At 48.2% G+C, this 23,028-nt stretch overlaps 1 protein-coding gene and 1 pseudogene across 3 annotated transcripts; one reads left to right on the top strand and one right to left on the bottom strand.

Moving 5' to 3' along the window:
• Nucleotides 1–3,186: 3,186 nt before the first annotated feature.
• On the bottom strand, nt 3,187–3,356 carry LOC136582942 (U2 spliceosomal RNA; annotated as a pseudogene).
• Nucleotides 3,357–13,160: 9,804 nt separating this feature from the next.
• Nucleotides 13,161–21,212, top strand: INTS5 (integrator complex subunit 5). 3 transcript variants are annotated; one of them, XM_066582713.1, is made up of 3 exons: nt 13,161–13,217; nt 16,595–16,678; nt 18,319–21,212. In XM_066582713.1, exons 2-3 carry the CDS (start codon nt 16,638–16,640, stop codon nt 21,092–21,094), a joined length of 2,817 nt encoding a protein of 938 aa, XP_066438810.1. In that variant the 5' UTR covers nt 13,161–13,217; nt 16,595–16,637; the 3' UTR covers nt 21,095–21,212. The 3 variants fall into 3 exon arrangements, with proteins under 3 accessions (XP_066438810.1, XP_066438811.1, XP_066438809.1); XM_066582714.1 differs by having other exon boundaries at nt 13,211–13,316; XM_066582712.1 differs by lacking the exon at nt 13,161–13,217 and adding an exon at nt 13,224–13,437.
• Nucleotides 21,213–23,028: the final 1,816 nt, after the last annotated feature.

Raw genomic sequence — 23,028 nt, 5'->3', positions numbered from 1 at the left:
TAGCCAGGAAACCTATAGCTAATATGTAGTCCCATAGACATATAGGTGCCAGTCCTATAGAATCTTTGTGATTCTAATAGCACGGTCGATTGACCGGTAACTGCATCTGTCCCATAGGCGTATAGGTCCCAGTCCTATATAATCATTATAATCCTAATAGCACAGCTAATTAACAGTAGCTGCATCTAGCAGCTCTAGATAATAATCCCCGCAGGTTGTTTTCAGAAGTATACCAAAATAATAAAGAGTAAAAGATATATAAAGCAGCATGTCTTGCCCTATCATGGAAAACCCTTACATTAAGGCTTCATGTCCACAGGCACGCATGGATTCTGAGTGTGGAGTCCCACAGCAGATTCCTACCGTGCCCACAGACATGAGGCAAAAAATGCATTTTACTCACCTGTCCGGATGCGGCGTGGGTCTCCTCCGTCCAGCCGGACCTCCTTTTTTTTTTGTATCAGTACGCCGGCTGGCGCGCCACGGACATGCGCCATGCCTTTTCTTTTAAAAAATCTTCTGCTTTTGCGTGGATCTGGGGCATATACGCAGTGTCAGCTGCGGGTTTGGTGCGGACCAGACGGCTTCCACTGGCTTTGATGGAAGCCGTCCCTGCGGGATCCGCAGAAAAATGGAGCATGCTGCATTTTTTTCCGCACACCGAGAAAAAAATGACATTTATGTACCTGCGGATGGTCATAAGTAGGTAGACAGGCAGGTAGGTTCAGTTCTTGCAGGTTGGGGAATGCTTATGGGAAGGCCTCATGCCTGATTGGTAGCGCATGAAACAGCAGGAAGGCTCGGGCCTGTGTAAGTGGTGTAAGCTCTGAAGCATGCATCAGGGGCCTGCCATTTATTAACTAGCTCTGACTGTGGGTCACACAAGTTGGTTAAAATGGCCTAGCACAGTGGTGGCGAACCTATGGCACGTGTGCCAAAGGCAGCACGCAGGCCCTCCCTGCTGGCACGCGGCGCTATCGGCCGCTCACCACTTGTGAATACCGGCAGGGGTCGCGGCTCCCTTGCCCACATTCGCTCAGCTGCGCTAGTAGCAGCACTGATCCCAGCGTACACTGTGACATTCTCTTCCCCTCTCCACTGACATCTCGCGAGAGCAGGAGGAGGAGGTGTCCGGCGGCACACTGACGTCACAGTGTGCACCGGGATCAGTGCCAGCAGCAACGCAATGCAGAGGAGGAGCAGACCTTCCATGAGGAGGAGTGGGTAAGTATGTGGGGTGTCACTACTACACTGGGGCAGCTGTGGGGTGTCACTATAACACTGGCGGCCGCTGTGGGGTGTCACTACTACACTGGGGGCCGCTGTGGGGTGTCGCTATAATACTGGGGGCCGCTTTGGGATGTCGCTATTACACTGGGGGCCGCTGTGGGGTGTCGCTATTATACTGGGGGCCGCTGTGGTGTGTCGCTGTTATACTGAGAGCCACTGTGGGATGTCGCTGTTATACTGAGGGCCGCTGTGGGATGTCGCTGTCATACTTGGGGTTGCTGTGGGATGTTGCGATTACACTGGAGGCCGCCGTGGGGTGTCGCTGCCATACTGGGGGCCGACGTGGGATGTCGCTGCCATACTGGCGGCCGCCGTGGGATGTCGCTGCCATACTGGCGGCCGCCGTGGGATGTCGCTGCCATACTGGCGGCCGCCGTGGGATGTCGCTGCCATACTGGCGGCCGCCGTGGGATGTCGCTGCCATACTGGCGGCCGCCGTGGGATGTCGCTGCCATACTGGCGGCCGCCGTGGGATGTCGCTGCCATACTGGCGGTGCCGTGGGATGTCGCTGCCATACTGGCGGCCGCCGTGGGATGTCGCTGCCATACTGGCGGCCGCCGTGGGATGTCGCTGCCATACTGGCGGTGCCGTGGGATGTCGCTGCCATACTGGCGGCCGCCGTGGGATGTCGCTGCCATACTGGGGGCCGCCGTGGGATGTCGCTGCCATACTGGGGGCCGCCGTGGGATGTCGCTGCCATACTGGGGGCCGCCGTGGGATGTCGCTGCCATACTGGGGGCCGCCGTGGGATGTCGCTGCCATACTGGGGGCCGCCGTGGGATGTCGCTGCCATACTGGGGGCCGCCGTGGGATGTCGCTGCCATACTGGGGGCCGCCGTGGGATGTCGCTGCCATACTGGGGGCCGCCGTGGGATGTCGCTGCCATACTGGGGGCCGCCGTGGGATGTCGCTGCCATACTGGGGGCCGCCGTGGGATGTCGCTGCCATACTGGGGGCCGCCGTGGGATGTCGCTGCCATACTGGGGGCCGCCGTGGGATGTCGCTGCCATACTGGGGGCCGCCGTGGGATGTCGCTGCCATACTGGGGGCCGCCGTGGGATGTCGCTGCCATACTGGGGGCCGCCGTGGGATGTCGCTGCCATACTGGGGGCCGCTGTGGGATGTCGCTATCATACTGGGGGTTGCAGTGCGATGTCGCTATCATACTGGGGGTCACTGTGGGGAGGGTCACTATTATTGCTGGGGGGGTGTCACTATTACCGCTGGGGTATGTTTACATGTAGCAGAAATGGGCAGGGCTGCTTCATAATAGACAGGGTGCAGATTTTGACTGCTTTTTGGATGTGGAAATGCTGCAGAATTTGCGACAGAAATTTCCGCTGAGGACCTTCTGCAGTATTTCCGCATCCAAAAAGCAGTCAAAATCTCCACCCTATCTATTTTGAAGCAGCTCTGTCCTTTTTAAAACGACTGGTGTAAAATCATATGTTGTGATAACCCCTACCCCCTGTAGTGTTGGCACTTTGCCATAAATATGTGCGTTTTGGGTTGCAGTTTGGGCACTCGGTCTCTAAAAGGTTTGCCATCACTGGCCTAGCATGAACGATACCTGGAGCACACGCACGCACGCTCCCAGGATACGTTGTAACAAGAGTGCTATGACGTTGTGCCTGACCGATGTTTCCAACTTTGTTAATAACTCTCTTGTAAGCGATATGGAGTGTAGTTGGCATACTAACCAGTCTACAGCATTGCTTCCAACATTACCTACCACACGCACTCTGCCAGACGCAGTCGCTTAGTGGACACAATGTTGCGTGCTGGGGAAAACCCCTAGAATAATCCGCAGCAGACACGAAGTGTAAATAAAGTGCTTGGTGAGCTGCGCTGGAACTGCTGCTTGTAGTTTCTGCTTTTGGATACTGCAATAGAAAGGGAAGTGCACCGGTCCTGGAGGTACTGCAATACCAGGTCAATGTGCGGAGTGGACAGAGCAAGCTCTTTTTCCAGCTCCCTGTTCTAAAAATCCATTTAATATATGCTCCTCAAATAGGGGACATATCAGATATTAAACTGATAAGAACAGATTTTTTTAAAACCCTATTTTCAAGAAGACTTCCTTTGCATGAATACTGCAATGTTTAATCTTCTCATCATCAGGCTTTATTTTTTCCACAATAAACAATACAGAAAAAAACGTAACAAATCAACAAGTTGCATCCACTTTTTGATCCTTCAAATGCCCTTCAGATCCACCTCCCTTCTTTTCTTATCCCATAAATAACACACAAAAAGCTTCCCTAAGGCCGCCTGCAGACGGGCGGAAATTCCGCCCCTGGAAGCTGCCATAGGATTGCGTTAACAAACGAAATCTTGCGCAGCAAACAAATCGCGGCATGCTCTATTTCTGCGCGGGGCTCGCAGAGTCACTCACCGGCTGCCGGCCCTGCTTTGCGCATGCGTCGGCTGCGGGTATATGAAAAAGCCGGGGCCGCGGAAGCAGGTGAGTGGCACGCTGCTCTCCGCAGACGCTCGGGTTGGGTCCTGCTGCGAGAATTCTCGCAGCCGGATCCGACCCGGTCGTCTGCAGGCGGCCTAACACTTGCATTCACACTCAACTCTTCTCTTTTATACACATACACATTCCTCACATCCCACAACACTTCTTTAACACATGACAAAAACAGGCACAACTGTCTCTCCTTCACCCCACACACACTTAAAGGGGTTGTCCCGAGGCAGCAAGTGGGTCTATACACTTCTGTATGGCCATAATAATGCACTTTGTAATGTACATTGTGCATTAATTATGAGCCATACAGAAGTTATAAAAAGTTTTTTACTTACCTGCTCCGTTGCTAGCGTCCTCGTTCCCATGGAGCCGACTAATTTTTGGCCTCCGATGGCCAAATTAGCCGCGCTTGCGCAGTCCGGGTCTTCAGCAGTCTTCTATGGAGCCGCTCGTGCCAGAGAGCGGCTCCGTGTAGCTCCGCCCCGTCACGTGCCGATTCCAGCCAATCAGGAGGCTGGAATCGGCAGTGGACCGCACAGAAGAGCTGCGGTCCACGAAGACGGAGGATCCCGGCGGCCATCTTCAGCGGTAAGTATTGAAGTCACCGGACCGCCGGGATTCAGGTAAGCGCTGTGCGGGTGGTTTTTTTAACCCCTGCATCGGGGTTGTCTCGCGCCGAACGGGGGGGGGGTTTAAAAAAAAAAAAAACCGTTTCGGCGCGGGACATCTCCTTTAAACCAAACATCAATACTCAAAAGAGAAAAAACACCTGTGATCTCTTTACACAAAGGCTCGAGTTTCCTCAAGACTTTTTGTGCAAAACCACAGTTCCAGAACAGATGCCCTATATTCTCACTGCCGTTGCACTGCTCTCTGGGCCTTTTCTCACTTGAAACTAAACCTCTATTCCTCTGGAACTCCCTTACGGGCAGCACTCCATGTAGGCTTTGCCATACAATTTATTTTTGCTTATTTGACATTCCATCCATTCTCACTTTCGCCTACACTTTCTGCAAATTTCTTCCCCCAATCTAATTTATCTCACACCTCTACCCTGTTTCTCTCAAAATAAGACATATGCTGAAAATAAGCACTAGCTTGATCTTTTAGGATTTTTGAGGATGCAGCATGATGCTACATGATTTTTTTGGATGCCTGAAACATAAACTCTATTCCAAAAACAAGCCCTAGTTACAGTTAATAGAAAAAGTCAATTTAAATAGTGTCTAGGCAGCTAAACATGTAAAAAAGTAAATATTTTGGAGCAAAAATTAATATAAGACCCTGTCTCATTTTTGGAGAAACAGGGTAGTTGTAAGAATGATTGAGGCTAGAGAGCCAACATTTATTTTTAAGCATACTCACCTCCACTCAAGCTTTTCCACAACCTTCACAATCCACTGATACCATTTGGAACCTCAAACTCCACAGGCTCACTCAAATCACGCTTACACCACCTTTATCTCACAAACAATCTCCCCGCCAAAAATCTCATCATACATGACACTTTTCTCCCCATTTCAATTACAGCCAGCAAAAAGACTAAACTATTTACCCAAAATATACCTCCAAATTTGGGAAACTCTTCTCTCCTTTCCTCCAGTTTTTGACCAACTCTCTCCTCATCCGCTCCATCTTAGATCCCCAGAATAAAACAAAATTCTGTTCAAGCTTCTAAGACACATATATCCTGGAGGAAAAATCACAGCCATGTCTAAAAAAAATTAGGCAAGATCACACTTTTTATCACTACAACTTTACCCACAAAGCAGAGACTTCTTAGCCTCAAAAAAAGTCAGATGATTCTCTACTTTTTCTTATCCTCCCAACATTTTCTTTCCCATCTATATTGTCCTAAAATTTAATTGGACCCGAAACTACATTTCCTCGTTACTCTTCCCGCACCAAAAACTTTACATTCACTCTTAAACCAATTCACTCGAAACGCAGACGCACACTCAGACTCATACATCATCAACATAGGCACTCACTTTCCATTCTCTTCCAAGAATATGGATTCCTCTCACAACCTTATCTAATCTCAAAAGACACAACAAAGGCTCAATCGCACAGATAAAAGCCACAGGCGATAGCGGGCAGCCTTGCCGCACTCCAAAAAACACATTCACCTTTCTTCCCACACACCCATTCACAAACATTCTACTATAAATTTTGTCATACATATTTCTAATTCTCCACACAAACTCACTCGGGAACCCTATTCGCAACAACAGTCTAAACAGAAAAACTATGCAACAACCGATCATACGCTTTCTTGAAATCTAAAGACACAACACACACATTATTCCTCCTGTTCTTACAATCCCACAAGCAATCTTTCAATAGAACCAAACTCTCTTGCACTCGTCTTCCTGGCACCGCACAAACTGTTCCTCACCCACCATTTCTCTCAGCTATATTTTTTGCATAGATTTTATAATCGCAGTTTAATAACGTGATTGGCCTCCAATTCTTTAAATTCTTCAGATCCCCTTTTTTGGGTATCAACACTACCAAACCCCACACATACTCTCACCAATCTCCATATTCTCTCACAAATGCCTGCACACCTCACACACATCCATTCCCACCACATTCCACAAAAAGCGGTAAAATTCTATTGGCAGACCATCTTCTCCAGGTGTTTTATTCGCCGACATTCCCTGCATCACTTCCCACACCTCCTCTGTAGATATCTCCCCCATGCTCCCACCTTCAGCACCTCACTCTCCAAATTCTCATCTCTCCATTTCTCAACATACAATTCCTCATAAAAAGCAGCCACTTCTTCACTCACACCATCCCCACTCACCTCACATCCATCCCTTTTCACCACCACCTCAATAGTAGGTTTCTTAGAAAACGCTTTTTAAAAAAAAAAAAAAAAACAAACCTTGAACATTTCTCATCATGCTCCATCTTGTCTAACTTTTCTTCGCACACAATGCTCCTTCCTTTCTCAGTCATGAATTTATCTATCTTTTTACACATACCGATTCATCCTGCACATCCATACCACTCTCTTAATTTTTTCTGAAAACTTAAACGCGCATTTAGGCTGCTTGTCCACGGCTGATAGTTCATTGCGCTATCCGTGGCGATAATCCGGCTGCGGGTAATGCAGTTAACGCTTTCCATAGCATTGCTATGGAAAGCCCAGCCCCGCGGGATTCAAATTGCGGCAACCCTGCAGTGATTTTCGGGGAAGGGCTTTAAATAAAAAAAAATAAAAATATGAAAATTATCGCTATCAAGTGTAAAAAAAAATTATATATATATATATATATATATATATATATATATATATATATATATATATATATATATATAGCCTGTTCGCTGCTGCCAGGGATCAGCCGTGTGTAGCTGCATCTTCTCCCTGCACTGCTCTGCAGTTCTTTCATCGGGTGGGGATTTAAAATCCCAGCCTGCTGAAAGAGCTGTATCTGACTGGCAGCGGAGCACTGCCTGTGATTGGTTACAGTACTCAGCTGCCAATCAAATACAGCTCTTTCAGCAGGCGAGGATTTAAAATCCTCGCCTGCTGAAAAAAATTCAGAGCAGTGCAGGGAGAAGACGGCTACACATGGCTGAGGTGGACAGGCGAGTATATATATTTTTTAATTTGTTACACTTGATAGGGATGATTTTTCAGGGAAGGGCTTATATTTAAAGCCCTTCCCTGAAAATCACTGTGGGCTCCGTGCGGGGTACGAAGAAAACAGCTGGACCACTGTGTTCTTCATACCCTGCCTGTGTTCAGGGAGCGGGATACAGCTGAAACAATAGTATCAGCTGTATCCCGCTGTGCACTCCTGATAGAGCTCATTGTTGTCTTTTAACGAGCTGAAAGAGAACGATCAGCGATTCATCAAAGAAAACTGCACAATGTCAGTGCAGTTAGACTGAACAATTCTCGCTCTAAAGACAGCGCTGTGTCTAAATCAGCCTTTAATCAGTATTTGTACAGCATCATTCTTATTATTTGTGCTCCCTGACCACACAGATTTCCCATAAGGCCATTCTTCAGCATTTTTTACCTCCTACTATTCCATACTCCTGCAAACAGAATATGTCTGGTTTTTCCTGCCTGAGGAAACTCACAATAGCCGTCCTTCTGGCCTTGTCTTTAAACACACGCACATTCTGTGAGCAGATCACAAAACCCATAATACAAGGCTATACCTGTAAGCTATTTATATTCGTCAGGGCTGTTTGCCCCATGCAAAATGTATGTCACCCATATGTCCTCACTACCTTCATCAGAATAAACAAAGTCCGCCGCCACTTTTTCCAGTAGGTCATTGATTCCCCTTGCTTTTTCTTTACTTCCCACACATTTCCTTTTTTCCAAACCTTTTCCCCACCACCTCTGTGAATTCTTCATCACTTGTGCTGCTGAATGTCCCATCACCCTTCCTTTTACACAAAACAGTCTTTGGTGAGGAAACCATTCCTGTTAATCAGGTCTGAGGGGTGAACTGGACACTCCGCCCTCTCAATTACCTCCTCCAGGTGTCTAATTACTTCTGACACCTGGGCTTCAGCAGCCTCAGCCGCAACAGTCTCAGGCTCCACAACCTTTTACTCTCCACTTTCCTCTTTATGGTCTGTACTTTACTAGCCAACTCTTTTTCTGTAGCTGCTGCCTCTTCTTTCCCTTGTGAGCTCTCCTCCTCCAGCCATCTCCTACTCACTCCTTCCTCCATGGGCCTCCTGACTCCAAGGCAATCTTTGTACATGTGCCCCTCAGACCCACATAGGTCACACCGCACGGACAATTGCCAGTATGATCCAATAGAGAGATGGAAAGTGGTGCAATAAAAGAAGGGCTCTTTATTCTTCCAGAACAATAAAATACCTTTCGACTTGCATCTCTTTCAAGTACATTGAAAAATACGCAAGTCAAAAAGTTGTATTTTACTGTTCTGGAAGAATAAAGAGATCTTCTTTTATTGCACCACTTTCCATCTCTCTATTGGATCACGTTTGGAGATTTTGGTTTATTACCTATCTAGTTGCTGTGCATTTGCCTGTCCAGCTGGAAACAGCGTGAAAGCTGTGCTGTTAGTAACCACTCTTTTGGTTTACTAATTGCCAGTATGATGGTCGCTGCCCTGGTAATTTCTACACACCTGTCTTTTTGGGCATTCTGTTTTGATGTATCCAAATTCAAAGCAATTTCTACAAAATGTAGGTTGTCCAGGGTAGGTCAGATAACCTCTGTTTCCAGCCAGAGAGAAGTTTGCCGGGGGTGCCGCATTCCGCCAATACAAGTAGAGTCCAGTCTGACACTAAAGATCTTTGCCTTGAGCACTCCCGTTTTCTCCAGGATAACATCCCGCACAACATATACAACATCGCTCTTCCTTGAATCATTCGTGTCCACTTCAGAACGAATGGAGTTCTTCAATCCCAACATCTTCCACAGAATCTGTCGGTCCAGAACCACAGGAAAAAAAGTTTTACAATGAAGCAAACTCCCTCGGTGCACCCAGGACACTCGCACCTCTCAGCCAGACCAAGTTTAGGCCAAAAGGCCGAGAAGCGATAACCCGAAAAAGGTTCCGCCTCCAACCCGGCCTTCCAACCCTGCCTTTTACTGCTTGCGGCTACGTCACATTCACCCACAATGCAGCGCTGCAGGTTTTAAAACCTTTTCACAGCACCGCCTTGCCAACCACCCCTTGCACTGTGCTCACACAATCTTTAACACATTTTTTAATTATGTTAGTGAGGCTAACTTCACATGGGCAAGTACGATATCTGGCTGTGAATCACGGCCCGATATCATTCTCGCCAACATGCGATTGCCTCACGGATGTGAGGCGCTTTTATATCGAAACCGCCCTGCATCACTTCAGGGAAGTAGAGATCCTCCGCCGTAGCTGAGGAACACGGAGTGTCTCCCATTGTATTCAATTAGGAAACCTCGCATCGCACCGCATGCACCTAGCACGCCGTGCAATGCTGGCGCCAGCCCCATTGAAAACAATAGGCACTGCAAGGACACGCCCAAAAGACAGGACGCACAGCTGTTTGTTTTCCACATCGCATCGCGGTATGGGGGGGGGGATCACTCATGTATATGACTCCATTCACAAAAATGGGGTTCATATTTGTGCGAGATTCGTGCGTGTTACAACACACAAATCTCGTGGGATTTTCTCGGCTGTGTCAAAACAACCTAACTGGTGCTTTCAAGGGTTAAATGAGCTTGGGCCACTGATCTAACACTGCCAACACACAGAGGGTGATGCCCTGGCCCAAATTGTTCCTGGATCTGAAAATTGGTATCAAAGTAGGCAGACGGGCTCTTTTTTTCTGATTTAAGTAACTGGTGTTTTCAAAGGGTTAAAAGAGTTTGATCCAATAATCCCACTGCCAACACACAGAGGGTGATAATAATCTTTATTTATATAGCGCCAACATATTCCACAGCGCTTACAAAGACAGGGGGATACAGAATGACAGAAGTACAAAAATACAAAAACCACGCTTACATAGTAATCAGTTGATGGAAACAGTAGGGGCTGAAACAGGAAGGTAAAGGGGCTGGAGGTGTGTACAGTATGGTGAGGTGGACAGTGAGGGATGCTATACACATCAGACATTAAACCGCGTGATGGCTGAATCGGTATGACTGCAGGGGGCAGTTGATTGCGGCTAGCAGGGATTGCAATCAGTAGGACAGGGAGCATGTTACCAGGTAGAGTACAGAGGGGTTTGGTTTAGGCGATGTGGTCTGCCTCCCTGAAGAGGTGCATTTTTAGAGCATGCCTGAAATTTTGTGCGTCAGGGATCGCCCAGATAGTTTGGGGTAGGTAGCGTGTTCCAGAGGACTGGTGCTGCTCTGGAGAAGTCTTGGAGGCGGCAATGAGATGTTTGAATTAAAGGGGCGCTTAGTCTGATTTTGTTAGTAGAGCGGAGGGCGCGGGCTGCGTGGTGGATTGAGATGAGGGAGGCAATGTAGGGCGGTGCTGTGCTATGGAGAGCTTTGTGAATGAAGGTAATGAGCTTAAATTGAATTCTGTAATTAATGGGCAGACAGTGCAGTGACTGGCACAGAGCAGAGGTGTCCGAGTAGCAGCTGGACAGGAAGATGAGCCTTGCTGTAGCATACAGGATGGATTGGAGAGGGTAGAGTCTGGCGCAGGGGAGGCTGATCAGCAGCGAGTTGCAGTAATTGAGCCGTGAGTGGATGAGGGCAACAGTAAGCGTTTTTAGCGTGTCCACAGTGAGAAAAGGGCGGATTCTTGCGATGTTCTTGAGGTGCAGCTGACATGTTCGGGTCAGAGAATAGATATAAGGGGTAAAGGAGAGATCAGAGTCGAATATGACCCCAAGGCAGCGGGCATGTTGTCTAGGAGTTATGGTGGCTCCACACACTGAGATGGAGATGTTAGGATGAAGTCGGTTAGTGGAGGGTGGAAATACCAGTAGGTCGGTTTTAGAGAGGTTACTTTTAGGTAGAGAGGGGACATAGTGTTAGAGACAGCGGACAGTCTGTGATATTTCGAAGGAACATTGCAGAGATGTCACTGGAAGAGGTGTATAGCTGGGTGTCATCAGCGTAGAGATGGTGTTGGAGGCCAAATCTCCTGATGGCTTGTCCAATAGGGGCTGTGTAGATGGAGAAAAGGAGGGGGCTGAGGCAACACATCAAACACAACTGAGTCTAGCCTGGGCCAAAGTGGACAAAGATGACTTTTTACTGATTTGAATGAGTTACAGGTGTTTTCATCCCCAGAACCACTTTATGCCAGGCTGTGCTCTCTGCATGTTGGCAGTTTTGGATCAGTGGCCCGAGCTGATTTAACCCTTTGAAAGCCAGTTACTTATTCAAGTCCTTAAAATATAGCCATTTGCCCATTTTAATGCCAGCTTTCATGCCCAGAACTACTATACGCCAGGCTTTAGACTCAGATGTACTTGATGTGGGGCATCACCCTGTGTGTGTTGGCAGTGTGACAACCGCGGCTCAAACTCATTTAACCATTTGAAAACACTGGTTACTTATTCACATTGGCTTTTTGCCTGCTTTGATGCCAGCTTTTATGCCTAGAACCACTTTGGGCCAGGCTAGAGTCAATTGTGTTTGATAGGAAGCATCAGCCTCTGTCTATTGTCAGTGGTTCTGGACATGAAATTGGCATCAAAGTGTGCGAAAGGCCACTTTTCACTGATTTAAATGAGTTACTAATGTTTTCATTCCCAGGCTGAACTAAGTTATATCTGAACTCGCGCTTGCCCCGCTGTGCGTTGGCAGTGTTAGATCTGTGGCCAAACTCTCTTGAAAACACCAATTACTTATTCAAAATCAGCAAAAACTGCTCACTTGATGCCATTTTCATGCCCAGAACCACTTTGGACCAAGCTGAACTGTATCTGATGCAGAGCATTATACCCTGTATGCTGGCAGTGTTAGATGGTATTAGTACAATATGGCTCTACCGAAAGCATGGGTGGGTTACAGTGAACGCCCTGGTAACCCCCAAAAGCTTTGGATTGGCTCCCATCTTGGTCTGTCAGCAGTAAGGGCAGAGAGGATCAGGAGCTTGTGGTAGGGGGGCTCCGTGACTGGAGGAGCTGGGCAAGTAGGAGCAGGAGTGGCCGCAGTCGTATGGCTGGAGGGAGCCGTTTCCAGGAGCTGGGCGGCCATGAGCTGCAGGAGGAGCGGCTTCCAGTGGTATGTATGGACACAAATGTGTCTGGCAGGGACGTACTGGAGGAGCCTCGGCCAACTAGCTGTCCATGGGAGCCGGGTGGTGGCAGCTTGCAGAGAGCCGCCGCAGAAGCTAACCAGGGTTAGTTCCAAGTGCTGCCAATCAGTATCTGTGGGCGTTCCCTTTAACTGAGGTGGCCAATCCATGTCACCACCCATTCTTCTGGTGGCGACATATTACACTAATACTGCGTTAGATCACTGGCCCAAACTCATTTAACCCTTTGAATCAGTCTTGGGTGCCTACATTAATGCCCATTTATTTATATGCCAGTTCCAGCTGGGCTCCCTGTAATGTAGTTTGTTCTCTTCATGAATGTACCAGGAAACAAGAAGACATTTACTGTGAAACCAACTGCAGCCAAGTGTGATGTGTGACTGCCTTTTACCGGCTCCACAAGCATCACACAGCCCGTATGTGCAGTTACTTCACTCCACCAACTGACTATATGGCACATGGCTACCCCACACGGTCACATAGCCCACCCTTATCTGCTTCTCACCAGCGGCATCTACTCCAGAGCTCTGGAAGCATGGTCTCTAACAGAGGCGGGCTCTGAACAGTCACGTGACTTGGCCTGATGACGTAACACCTCCTTTTACCCACTCCACTCTTGTAGGAGTTAGCCGACACTAGTCCTCAACCAAGATGGCCGACCGCCGGAAATACCTCATCGGGATTGAGCGGAACTTCCGATTTGAACGAGAAGCCTTCACATTGTGGGCAGGTATGGCCGCTGTGTGTGATACATTGCAGTGACTGTGCTGTGTGAGCATCCTGGGACTTGTGGTCCTACAGCAGATGCGGCTGGTGACCTCCCACATAGGTAACCGCTGTATAGGCCGGTTGTGTTATAACAGCGCTGAGCTGGTGTGCAGGGTCGGCGCTGCTCCTTATGCAGGATTTACCTGGCATGTGTTATCTACCGCCGGCTGCTGGAGGGTGAGGCAAGTACAGTTCAGCTGGTGAGGGCGGTCATGTGATTGAAATGTGCAGGGCTTAACCCTTTAGTGACCAGACCCATTTGCACCTTAATGACCAACTAATTTTCAAGTTTGTTTCTTTTTCGTTTTTTTTTTTGCCATCATCGCTTTCCCGGAGCCATAGCCATAATGTTTCCGTAGACCTAGCCAGATGAGGGCTTGTTTTTCTTTAGGAAAAAGTTGTACTTTTTTAATGGCATCATTTTGGGGAACATATAGTGTATTTTATATTTAAAATAAAGAATTCTGCCATTTTCATTTCTACAGCGCTCAGCATCTAAAATATCGTGATAACATCGCTCTCTGGGTCGGCTCCATCGCCGCGACACCAAGTCTATACAGGTTTCAGTTTTGTACACTAAGGCCGCCTGCAGACGAGCGGGTCGGATCCGGCAGCGAGAATTCTCGCTGCGCGATCCGACCCCAGAGCCTGCAGGGACGAGCGCGTACTCACCCGCGCCTGGCGGCCCCGGCTCTTTCATGTGCCGGCTGCCGCGCAGCCGGCGCATGCGCAGACCGGAGCCGGCGGCCAGGTGAGTGCGTGCCCCGCAGAAAATTAGGACATGCCGCGGTTTGTTTGCCGCGCGAGATTTCGCGCGGCCAAACCGCGGCCGCCTGCATAGGAGTGCGTATTGTAATGCACTCCTATGCAAACTTTCAGCGGCGGAAATCCCGCGGGAAATCCCACGGCGGGATTTCCGCTCGTGTGCAGGCGGCCTAAAAGCATATAATTGTATTTATTTATTTTTACCGATTTTGGTTTTGTTTCGCTGTATTCCTAGGACCGTAGTGTTTTTATTTTTCCATTGACGGAGCTTTTATGAGGACCTTTTTTTTTTTTTTTTTTTTTTTGCGGGATGACCTCTCGTCTTCATTCATATACTTTTTTGGAACCTATAACATGTTGATTGCTTTTTATTCCAGTTTTTTTCTAGAGGCAAGATTAACAAAATCTGCAGTTCTGGCCCGCTGTTCGTATTTAACGACTGACACTATAAATAATACGTAAATGAATTCTGCAGGTCGGGCCGATTATGTCAATACCAAATTTTTATAGTTTTTTTTTTTTTTTCAGACTTAAAAAAAAAATGTAACTTGTGTTTATCGCTCTATTCAAAGAGCCCTGACACGTTTTTTAAATTTTTGCCGGCTTAAAACTGGCAAGAAAATCACACATGATTTTTGCGTTGGAAGAGGCGCACACATGAACCCGATTCTTCTGAGTGGGGTCACGCACATGAGCGCATGGCGCCGCGATGCTGTATGGGAAACAAATCGCGGCATGCTCGGTCTGTGTGCTCTCACATTGCAGCGCCCATTGCTTTTAATGGGGTCAGCGGCAGCATCGCATGACGTGCGCGCAGTGCAAGGTCTGCCATTGAAAACAAGCCGCGGCAGAGGGTTCCTGAAGTGATGGGAAGCTGTTTTCACATGAAAATGCCTCGCATCTGCGGGGAAAGCACATGGTGGGGAGCGCGATACGGGGCTGTGATTCATGGCGCCATATCACGCTCACCCGTGTGAAGTTAGCCTTATTGTAACATTTGTTGATCCATGCGACGTTTGTGATGACTTTTTATTCCATATTTTGTAAGGCAATACAGGCAAAATTAGCTACTTTTGCCATGTTTTTTTCTTTTTTTTTCAATGACGTGCAGTGTGAAGGTTAAAGGGGTTGTCCCGCGGCAGCAAGTGGGTCTATACACTTCTGTATGGCCATATTAATGCACTTTGTAATGTACATCGTGCATTAAATATGAGCCATACAGAAGTTATTCACTTACCTGCTCCGTTGCTAGCGTCCCCGTTTCCATGGAGCCGTCTAATTTTCAGCGTCTAATCGCCGGATTAGACGCGCTTGCGCAGTCCGGTCTTCTTCTTTTCTGAATGGGGCCGCTCGTGCCGGAGAACGGCTCCTTGTAGCTCCGCCCCGTCACGTGCCGATTCCAGCCAATCAGGAGGCTGGAATCGGCAATGGACCGCACAGAAGCCCTGCGGTCCACCGAGGGTGAAGATCCCGGCGGCCATCTTCAGGTAAGCACTCTTCGGTTTTCTTTTTTAACCCCTGCATCGGGTTTGTCTCGCGCCAAACGGGGGGGCTATTGAAAAAAAAACAACCCCGTTTTGGCGCGGGACAACCCCTTTAAATAATGTACTAAGGTTTTTCTCTGAGTCACTATGTACGCAGCGATACAGCGAAACCTCGTGTGTTGTTTTTTTCTTAACATACGATAGTAAAAGGGGAAATGTGAGGTTTTGCCTTTTTTTTTTTTTTTTTTTTTTTTTTAAACACACATTAACTTTTTTCCCACTAGGAGACTTGAGTATCACCAGATGTTATAATATATGCAATATAGCAGTGTGTTGGAAAGACAAAATGAAACTTCTCCAGCAATATCTGTTTGTGGGCAAACTAAAAAGGCCACTGCCATGAGACATGCAGGTCATCTACGCAGCCCGCTGATCGTGCATCAACCTTCCTGCAAACGTTTGTTCGCCTGATCGTCGGGCGGTGAGAAGGTGCTGGATGAACGGGAACTGCTCTTTGTTGGGTCATCGCATCTCACATGCCCGCAGCCCATCCCCCGGAGTGATCAGGGGACGTGAAGTGAAGTGGTCTGGTGGGCAAGCTCTTACATGATCGATAGTTTTTGGATTGACCATGTGACGGCAGACAGACGAGCACGCTTATGCTCTGTTTGCACCTCCGTCGCAGATCCAGTCCAAAGTCCTGGATGAGAGTGCAGTGATGTTTAGTCTGGTGAAATGCAGGGAAGATATGACGGGAACCTGGCGGACCCCCTTATACCGGGGCCATTAGTGTCTGTGTTGTCCTGGACTCGGCACTTCTGCTCCATCATAAGTGCAGACCAACAAAAATCACAGAACAATGTAAATCAGTGCGCAGCTATGAACAGAGCCTAGAGACGTCCATATGATGGAGGCCCAGCTATACCGGCGACTACAGAAGCAGTGCCGACTGCAGGAGGTTTACTGACCTGAGACCAGCCAGGAGTATGGCACACAGCCCCCTGTAACTCCGAGACAGGGGCTTCATCCAGAACGGAATCTACTGGCCAAGACTGAACCTGTTAGTAATCCATGCTTCTTGTTTCCTCAGGTGATGGTTCTGCAGGACGCAGCGGACTTCTGAGTTTGGTGCCATGATCTCCTTGCAGCCCCAGGGGGTCACCCCCCAGCTTAGGTACTAACTCTTTAGATTTCAGATTTTTACCCACAACAGTATACTAAAAGCTGGAAATAAGCAATTTGATCACAAATCTGGTAGTCCGTGGCATGCAAGGACTTCATTAAAGGGGTCCTGCCATCTCGGACAACTATGGTTGTGATTGAAATACTTGTCTGTATGTGGGGAGACTATGTCCTTAAAGGGGTTGTCCCGCGAAAGCAAGTGGGGTTAAGCACTTCTGTATGGCCATATTAATGCACTTTGTAATATACATTGTGCATTAAATATTGGCCATACAGAAGTTATACACTTACCCCCTCCGGTGCTGGCATCCCCGTCTCCATAGCACGGACCGAAGCCGCCTTCTGCCTGGATTAGACGCACTTGCGCAGTCTGCCCTCTTCTGTCCGGCTTCGGCGTGCTCACGCCGCAGAGGTCTTCTGCGCATGTGCAGAAGACCTGTGCGGTGCGAGCACGCCGGAGCGGCCCCTTCAGCGCAAGCGCGTCTAATCCAGGGAGAAGGCTTTGGTCGGCGCCATGGAGACGGGGACGCCAACACCGGAGGGGGTAAGTGTATAACTTCTGTATGGCCAATATTTAATGCACGATGTATATTACAAAGTGCATTAATATGGCCATACAGAAGTGTATAACCCCAGTTGCTTTCGCGGGACAACCCCTTTAAGGAGTTGTCCGTAAAAACATACTTACCCGAATCCAATCTGAGACAGGCGGTGAAGTGATTGTGGGTTCTGGCTGACACTCATTTCAATAACTAAGCAAACCCTCTTCTTTGTCACGGCCATTACAGAGAAGAGGGCTTAGATCTTTTTGGTGACAGGCTCCTTTTTATTGCACACAGCCTGGTGTGGGAACAAGGCTGGAAGTGGAGTTGCTGGCAGAGTGATAATGCAATATTTTAATAGTTTGGACTCTTACAAACACAATCGTAAATGGTAATTATGTTTTCTTACTTTGTTATGGATCAAGCATTGTCCTTAGCGAGTACCTGCCCGCTCAGAAGAAAAGTTTCGGCTGACGGCGCGGGTGAGAGGTGAGTTGCGGCAGTGAGCGGGGGGGGGGGGGGGGGGAGAGAGGGAGATCTCCCCGCTCTCCCACGCTGCTCCCCGCCGGCAGCCGAACCTTTTCTTCCGAGCGGGCAGGTACTTGCTAAGGACAATGCTCGATCGAGTAATTGTCCTTAGCGAGTATACTCGCTAATCTCTATTGATAACCTATTCTGAGGATAGGTCATCCATGGTAAAATAGTTGGGCGTCAGCTGTATTTTACAGTTGGCACACATTTTGTATAGGGCGGTCTCGGCTCCTGAATCTGCTCCATGCTTCCTCGCCTGACATCCACTGTACCTGCATGATGGATGTCGGTAAGATGTTTAAAGGTGCCCTCTGTATTTGATGGAGGTGTCATCTTGTGGTCAGTCACATAAAAATGTGTGCATTGCTCTTCATTCTCTTCTATGTTCTCATCATTGTTCTGGGACCGGCATCTATAGATATTTATTGCATATTCTGTGCTATCGAAATACATATCTGATATGGGATTACCCCGACAAGTCACTGCTAAACATTTTTCAGTTTTTTGTTTTTTTTTACCACAGTAATTTGCTGACATTTTTTTCTTTTTCTCCATACAGCCCACAGGAGCTTTCACTTCAGATCAAGTCATTTCTAAGTGGGTCAGACCCCCAGCACGGACAGAAGCTAAGCCTACGTGACCATGCTAGGTGCTCGCTGCTGCTGTTGCGCTGCCTTCCTTCTGCACGGCACGCTGTACTGGAACACCTGCGATCTGTTTTCCACGACAGTGTCTCGTCATTCCTAAATGAGAGAGACTCTCAAGACTGCCTTCCACAGTCGTCCTCTTCTCAACGGAGAGGACCACCGCCATCTACTCCCGGCCTGGATGAAGTGACACAAGAAGTACAGAAGGTTTTAGAGGAGTTCATAAAGCTGAATCCCCGGGCATGGGCACCTCTCATTTCTGCCTGGTCTATTGAGCTTATGGGACAGTTAAGCAGTAAACATGCAAATAGGCAAGGCATGCCACACTCCACAAGTCTCAATGAACTGTTACAACTGTGGATGTCCTGCGGAGCTACCCGCGTGCTGATGGACATCTACACACTTTGTCTCTCTACCATGATTGACAGCTGCCCAGATGCTTGTGTAGATGCTCTGTTGGATACCTCTGTACAGCATTCTCCACACTTTGACTGGGTTGTAGCTCACATAGGCAATTCTTTTCCAAGCACGATAATTAGTAGAGTGTTGTCATGCGGCCTCAAGGACTTCTGTGCACACAGCTCAACTTCTGAAACTTCTGAAAAGCGAGTGCCAAAATTGGGGTCCGTTGTTGGCATTCTGGGCCATTTGAGCTCACGCCATGGAAATAGCATTCGTCAAGAGATTCTCAGGATGTTTCATGAAAGCTTACGTCCTGGTAGCAAGCAGCAGAGGGCAACATTACCTTATCTCTTACAACTTGCAGCGCTCTCACCATCCCTGTTGGGTACTGTATGCCAAGACCTAGTGGACTCTTTGAAGCCTTCCACATTGTCCCAGCTTCAGCAGCATTGTTCTACTCTTCCGCGAGATGAACTGGACAATATGCTAAACTTGTGTATCCACCTGGCATCTCAGACATCCACAGGTGCCCCTCGCCTGCTGCGTTTTCTTCTGGATACAGCAATGCCAGCTTCTGTTATAACCACACCAGGGCTTGCAGTGCATGACTCTGTGAGGGATGCTTGTGATCGCATTGTTAGGCTTCTTCTACTCAGTCTTCAGAAACAAGTCTACGGGAGGACAGGGGGGAGAGCAGCATCTGATGCTCCACCAAAAGCCGTGCCTTTCTTGGATGCAATGAGGGGACATTTGCCAGAATTGTGTGCTGAAATGCTTCGCTTAGAAAGGAAGCGCCATCTGTGGCTTCATCAACTTTTGGGTCTACTCTGTATCTATAGTAGCCCACCCTGTGCCCCAGAAGCACTTTGCCTGTTACTCACCCTAGCCCATAGTTCGGAGGAGTTGGGCCTCGCAGTCCAGCTTCATGCTGTGCTTTCATCCTCCATGCAAGGATTAGCTCAAGCCGCAGTAACTCGTTGTGTGGCTCAGGTACATGCCGGCGCCCTGACAGATAAGCGAGCACTTCAGCTGTTGCAAAATATGACACTTATAGTTCAGAGTGAAGAAAGCGGTATGGGTAGGGAGGTGGGAACGGCACTTTCAGATTACTTACCTGATTTTGGTCAGCTTCTGTTACACAGTAATCCTGGAGTGTGTGAAGCGGCCTGTCTGCTACTGTGCTGCTGCCCTTTGCCTTCGTCTCTACCGCCTGCCCAGCTACACCTTCTTATTCGTTCCTCTTCTTTCCTTCTGTTTCATTCCATGCATATCCGCAGTAGTGCTGGAGTGAGCAGTGCTTCCCGCCTGCTGTTAAGGCTTTGTAAAGCATCTCACGCTGGTAAAAAAGCAGTATTACACCAGCTAGTAGAAGGGGCTCTACATCAGGGAAACGTAGGGCTCTTTGGAGGGGACGGTATGAAAGATGTTGCCCAAAAACTAGAGGGAGCATCTGCCTCTCTTTTGGAGAACAACAACCATCTTGGTTCAACCGTCGACTTCTCAGGAAGTGTGTGGTCTGTCTTTCATGCAGGAGTGATTGGCTCAGGGTTAAAGCCAGAAGAAAAAGATAGAGTAATTGGGCAGGTAGAATGTACGGAAAATACTCAAAGCTTGCTTTCTCTCTTAAGTTCCTGCTGTGCCAAAAATGGAGAAGAGGATGGTCAGCTAATTACACTGGATCCTGAGGCAGCAAAGACATTGGCGGTAACCATAACTGAATGTGCTTGCCCTGATGTAACAAACAGTGAGTTGTCTTGGCCTCCCGAAGAGCATGCACGAACCACAGTACAAAGAGACTTGCTGATTTACACATGCTTCCGTAAGAGCCCTTTACTTTTCCTGCTCCTCCATCTAGTTGCACAAGGTTGTCCTGCCCTCTGTTATTGCTCAGTTCTGCTTCGAGGTCTTCTAGCTACACTGCTGGCATATTGGGAGGCATCGCGTGAGTCGTCCACTACAGACTCGCCTTGGCACCTCATGGCATCCTGTGAGTTAGTGTCTTGCATGGGTGAGGGACAGTTGCTTCCTCCGGCACTTGCAAACATGCATGAGATGTTCTCCCTGCTTGCACCGTATGAAGTCCGCCTGCTCCTTCTCAGCGTCTGGGACTTTGTTCGGGCGAATGGGCCTTTTCCCCAAAGGTTTGTTTTTCAGGCAAGTAAAGCGATATTCAGTAGAGACTTTACTCGAGAAGGTGACCCTGCTAAATACATGGATATTGTACACAGTGTTTTACACCGTAACGTTGACCGCCTTGGGCTGTTGTCTGGCAGGTTCCAGGTGTGACATACCACATTGGCATCTGACAAGTAAATTATTTACTTTGAATACATTCTTTTTGTGTCCTACTTTCGTAGATTTCTTGTGACGGCACTGTATAAATAAAAACCCTTGTTACTCCACAGATGTGAGCAGAGAAAAATAATCCATATTTGACTCGTACTCCAATGGTGATTCTTACATTAAAGTTGCCATTTAATGTGATGGTAGTACATTTTATTGATTTAATAATATTGTTTCAATTATCAAGTAACACCAGCATGTTTGGACCAGCCGCCGAGTAGACAAAGCTCTTAAAAATGTCACTACTGCTTTGACCTTTTTGAATGTCTTGATGTCTGTGATTGCTTTTATCTCTTGCCAAGTCAGATTGGCCCCCAGTTGTCGGTGTGGCTAATGGCCCTTTTACACACAACAAGAAATGCATGATTTTCGTTTGCCAAAGCAAATATGTATTTAGATGTTTCCAAAGTTAAAGTACACTTTCATCACCTTTGAGTCCCACAAACTACGTTATGAGGCTCAAAAGCGATGAAATGGGACTTCCGGTTCCGGCGCCATGGAGTGAGCAGCTAAGGACATCAGCTCCATCCACACCACTCCAAAAAAACGCAACTCACAGCCGCCGAAGTAGCTGTACCCTTACGCTGGATCACCGCTACATCAGTGGAGCTCTGCGGTGTACAGGGACAGCAGACTAAGCGGCGCTAACAGATATACCTCGACAGCAGCGCATACCAGATTACCGGCCCCGGCGCAAGGGTGGGGAAGCTGCAGAGTCGGAGGCTGCTCCTGCCGAGGATCCCGCTCCACCTACATCACAGCAAGCCGGGTGAGTGAAGTGCTGGCTGCTGGCACGTAACCGGATATCCCGGCAGAGAGGAGAGGCTGGAGGGACAGCGGCTTGCCTGCTTCTTCTGCCGCTGCGTCCCACGTGTTGGCAGAGGCATCTCAGGAGGGGGGGAGAGGCTCTGGACTGCACAGGAGAGTTGGAGGAGAGAGCCCGCACAGCACAAAGTCAGAAGGCACAGCTCCTGAGAGAGCTGCCTTAAGGTGCCCCATACAGAGACAACTGCCCCCAGGAAAACAAAAAAATTAATTGAAGGGAAGGAGAGAAAGGAATAGGGATAAAGAAGGAGAAAAGAGATAGGTGGAGAGGAAGAGAGAGAAAGCACAGAGGGAGAGGAGAAAAGTGAACACAGAAACCAGTCTGCAGGCACACTGTGTATATGTATATGAGACACAACTGCCCTGATCCAGTGCACTACCACAGCAAGGAATAATTTTGAAATAATGCGCTGAGAGACATAGCATCTTCCCCACTAGCAAGACAAAATATGGCATATATAGATTTCTAATACTACAGTACATGGAGGAATTCATATAAAAAATGAACCGTTCTAAAGCAAAGCATACAGAAGTAAATACAAGAGCAACCCCAAAAACAACTCGGGTTACGGACGCATCCAATAAGGCGAAATCTTTGCTTACTGTAAGCCCACCTTCCCCCGCATCGCCAGAGGGCGAGGGTCCCTTGGACAGAGAGGCACCATCCGTGGTGGACTACAAATTATTGGCAATTGAGGTGGCGAAGTTGATTTGTCCTGACATCCAAGAGAGTCTGGCGCTGACAGTGGCTGGCTCTATGCGTCAGCTTCAGGAGGAGGTGGCACAGCATGGAGACCGCTTAGATACTATAGAGCATGAAATTGAAAGTGTTGACAGAATGTAATTCCACATCAGTACATGTAGACAATCTTATCAAAGAGAACAAAAAACTCTGGGAACGCATTGAAGACCTAGAAAATAGATCCAGACGTAACAATCTGCGCATTATAGAAGTTCCAGAACCATATATGCAAAAAGATCTGCGCCAGTTATGCGAGCTCACGATCCCCAGCGCACTTGGAATCTCACATACTTGCAAGATGGAGCGGGCG

The sequence above is a fragment of the Eleutherodactylus coqui genome, chromosome 11 (genome assembly GCF_035609145.1).
Source record: "Eleutherodactylus coqui strain aEleCoq1 chromosome 11, aEleCoq1.hap1, whole genome shotgun sequence".
In the NCBI taxonomy this organism is placed as follows: Eukaryota; Metazoa; Chordata; class Amphibia; order Anura; family Eleutherodactylidae; genus Eleutherodactylus; species Eleutherodactylus coqui.
The sequence above is the reverse complement of the archived record's forward strand: the minus strand, read 5'-3'. Positions and strand labels throughout refer to the sequence as shown.

Coding starts and splice junctions, on each gene's coding strand:
- INTS5 (XM_066582713.1), top strand. CDS start 16,638: ATGATCTCCTTGCAGCCCCAGGGGGTCACCCCCCAGCTTAG. Junction 16,679..18,318: donor GGGGTCACCCCCCAGCTTAG/GTACTAACTCTT, acceptor TTCTCCATACAG/CCCACAGGAGCTTTCACTTC.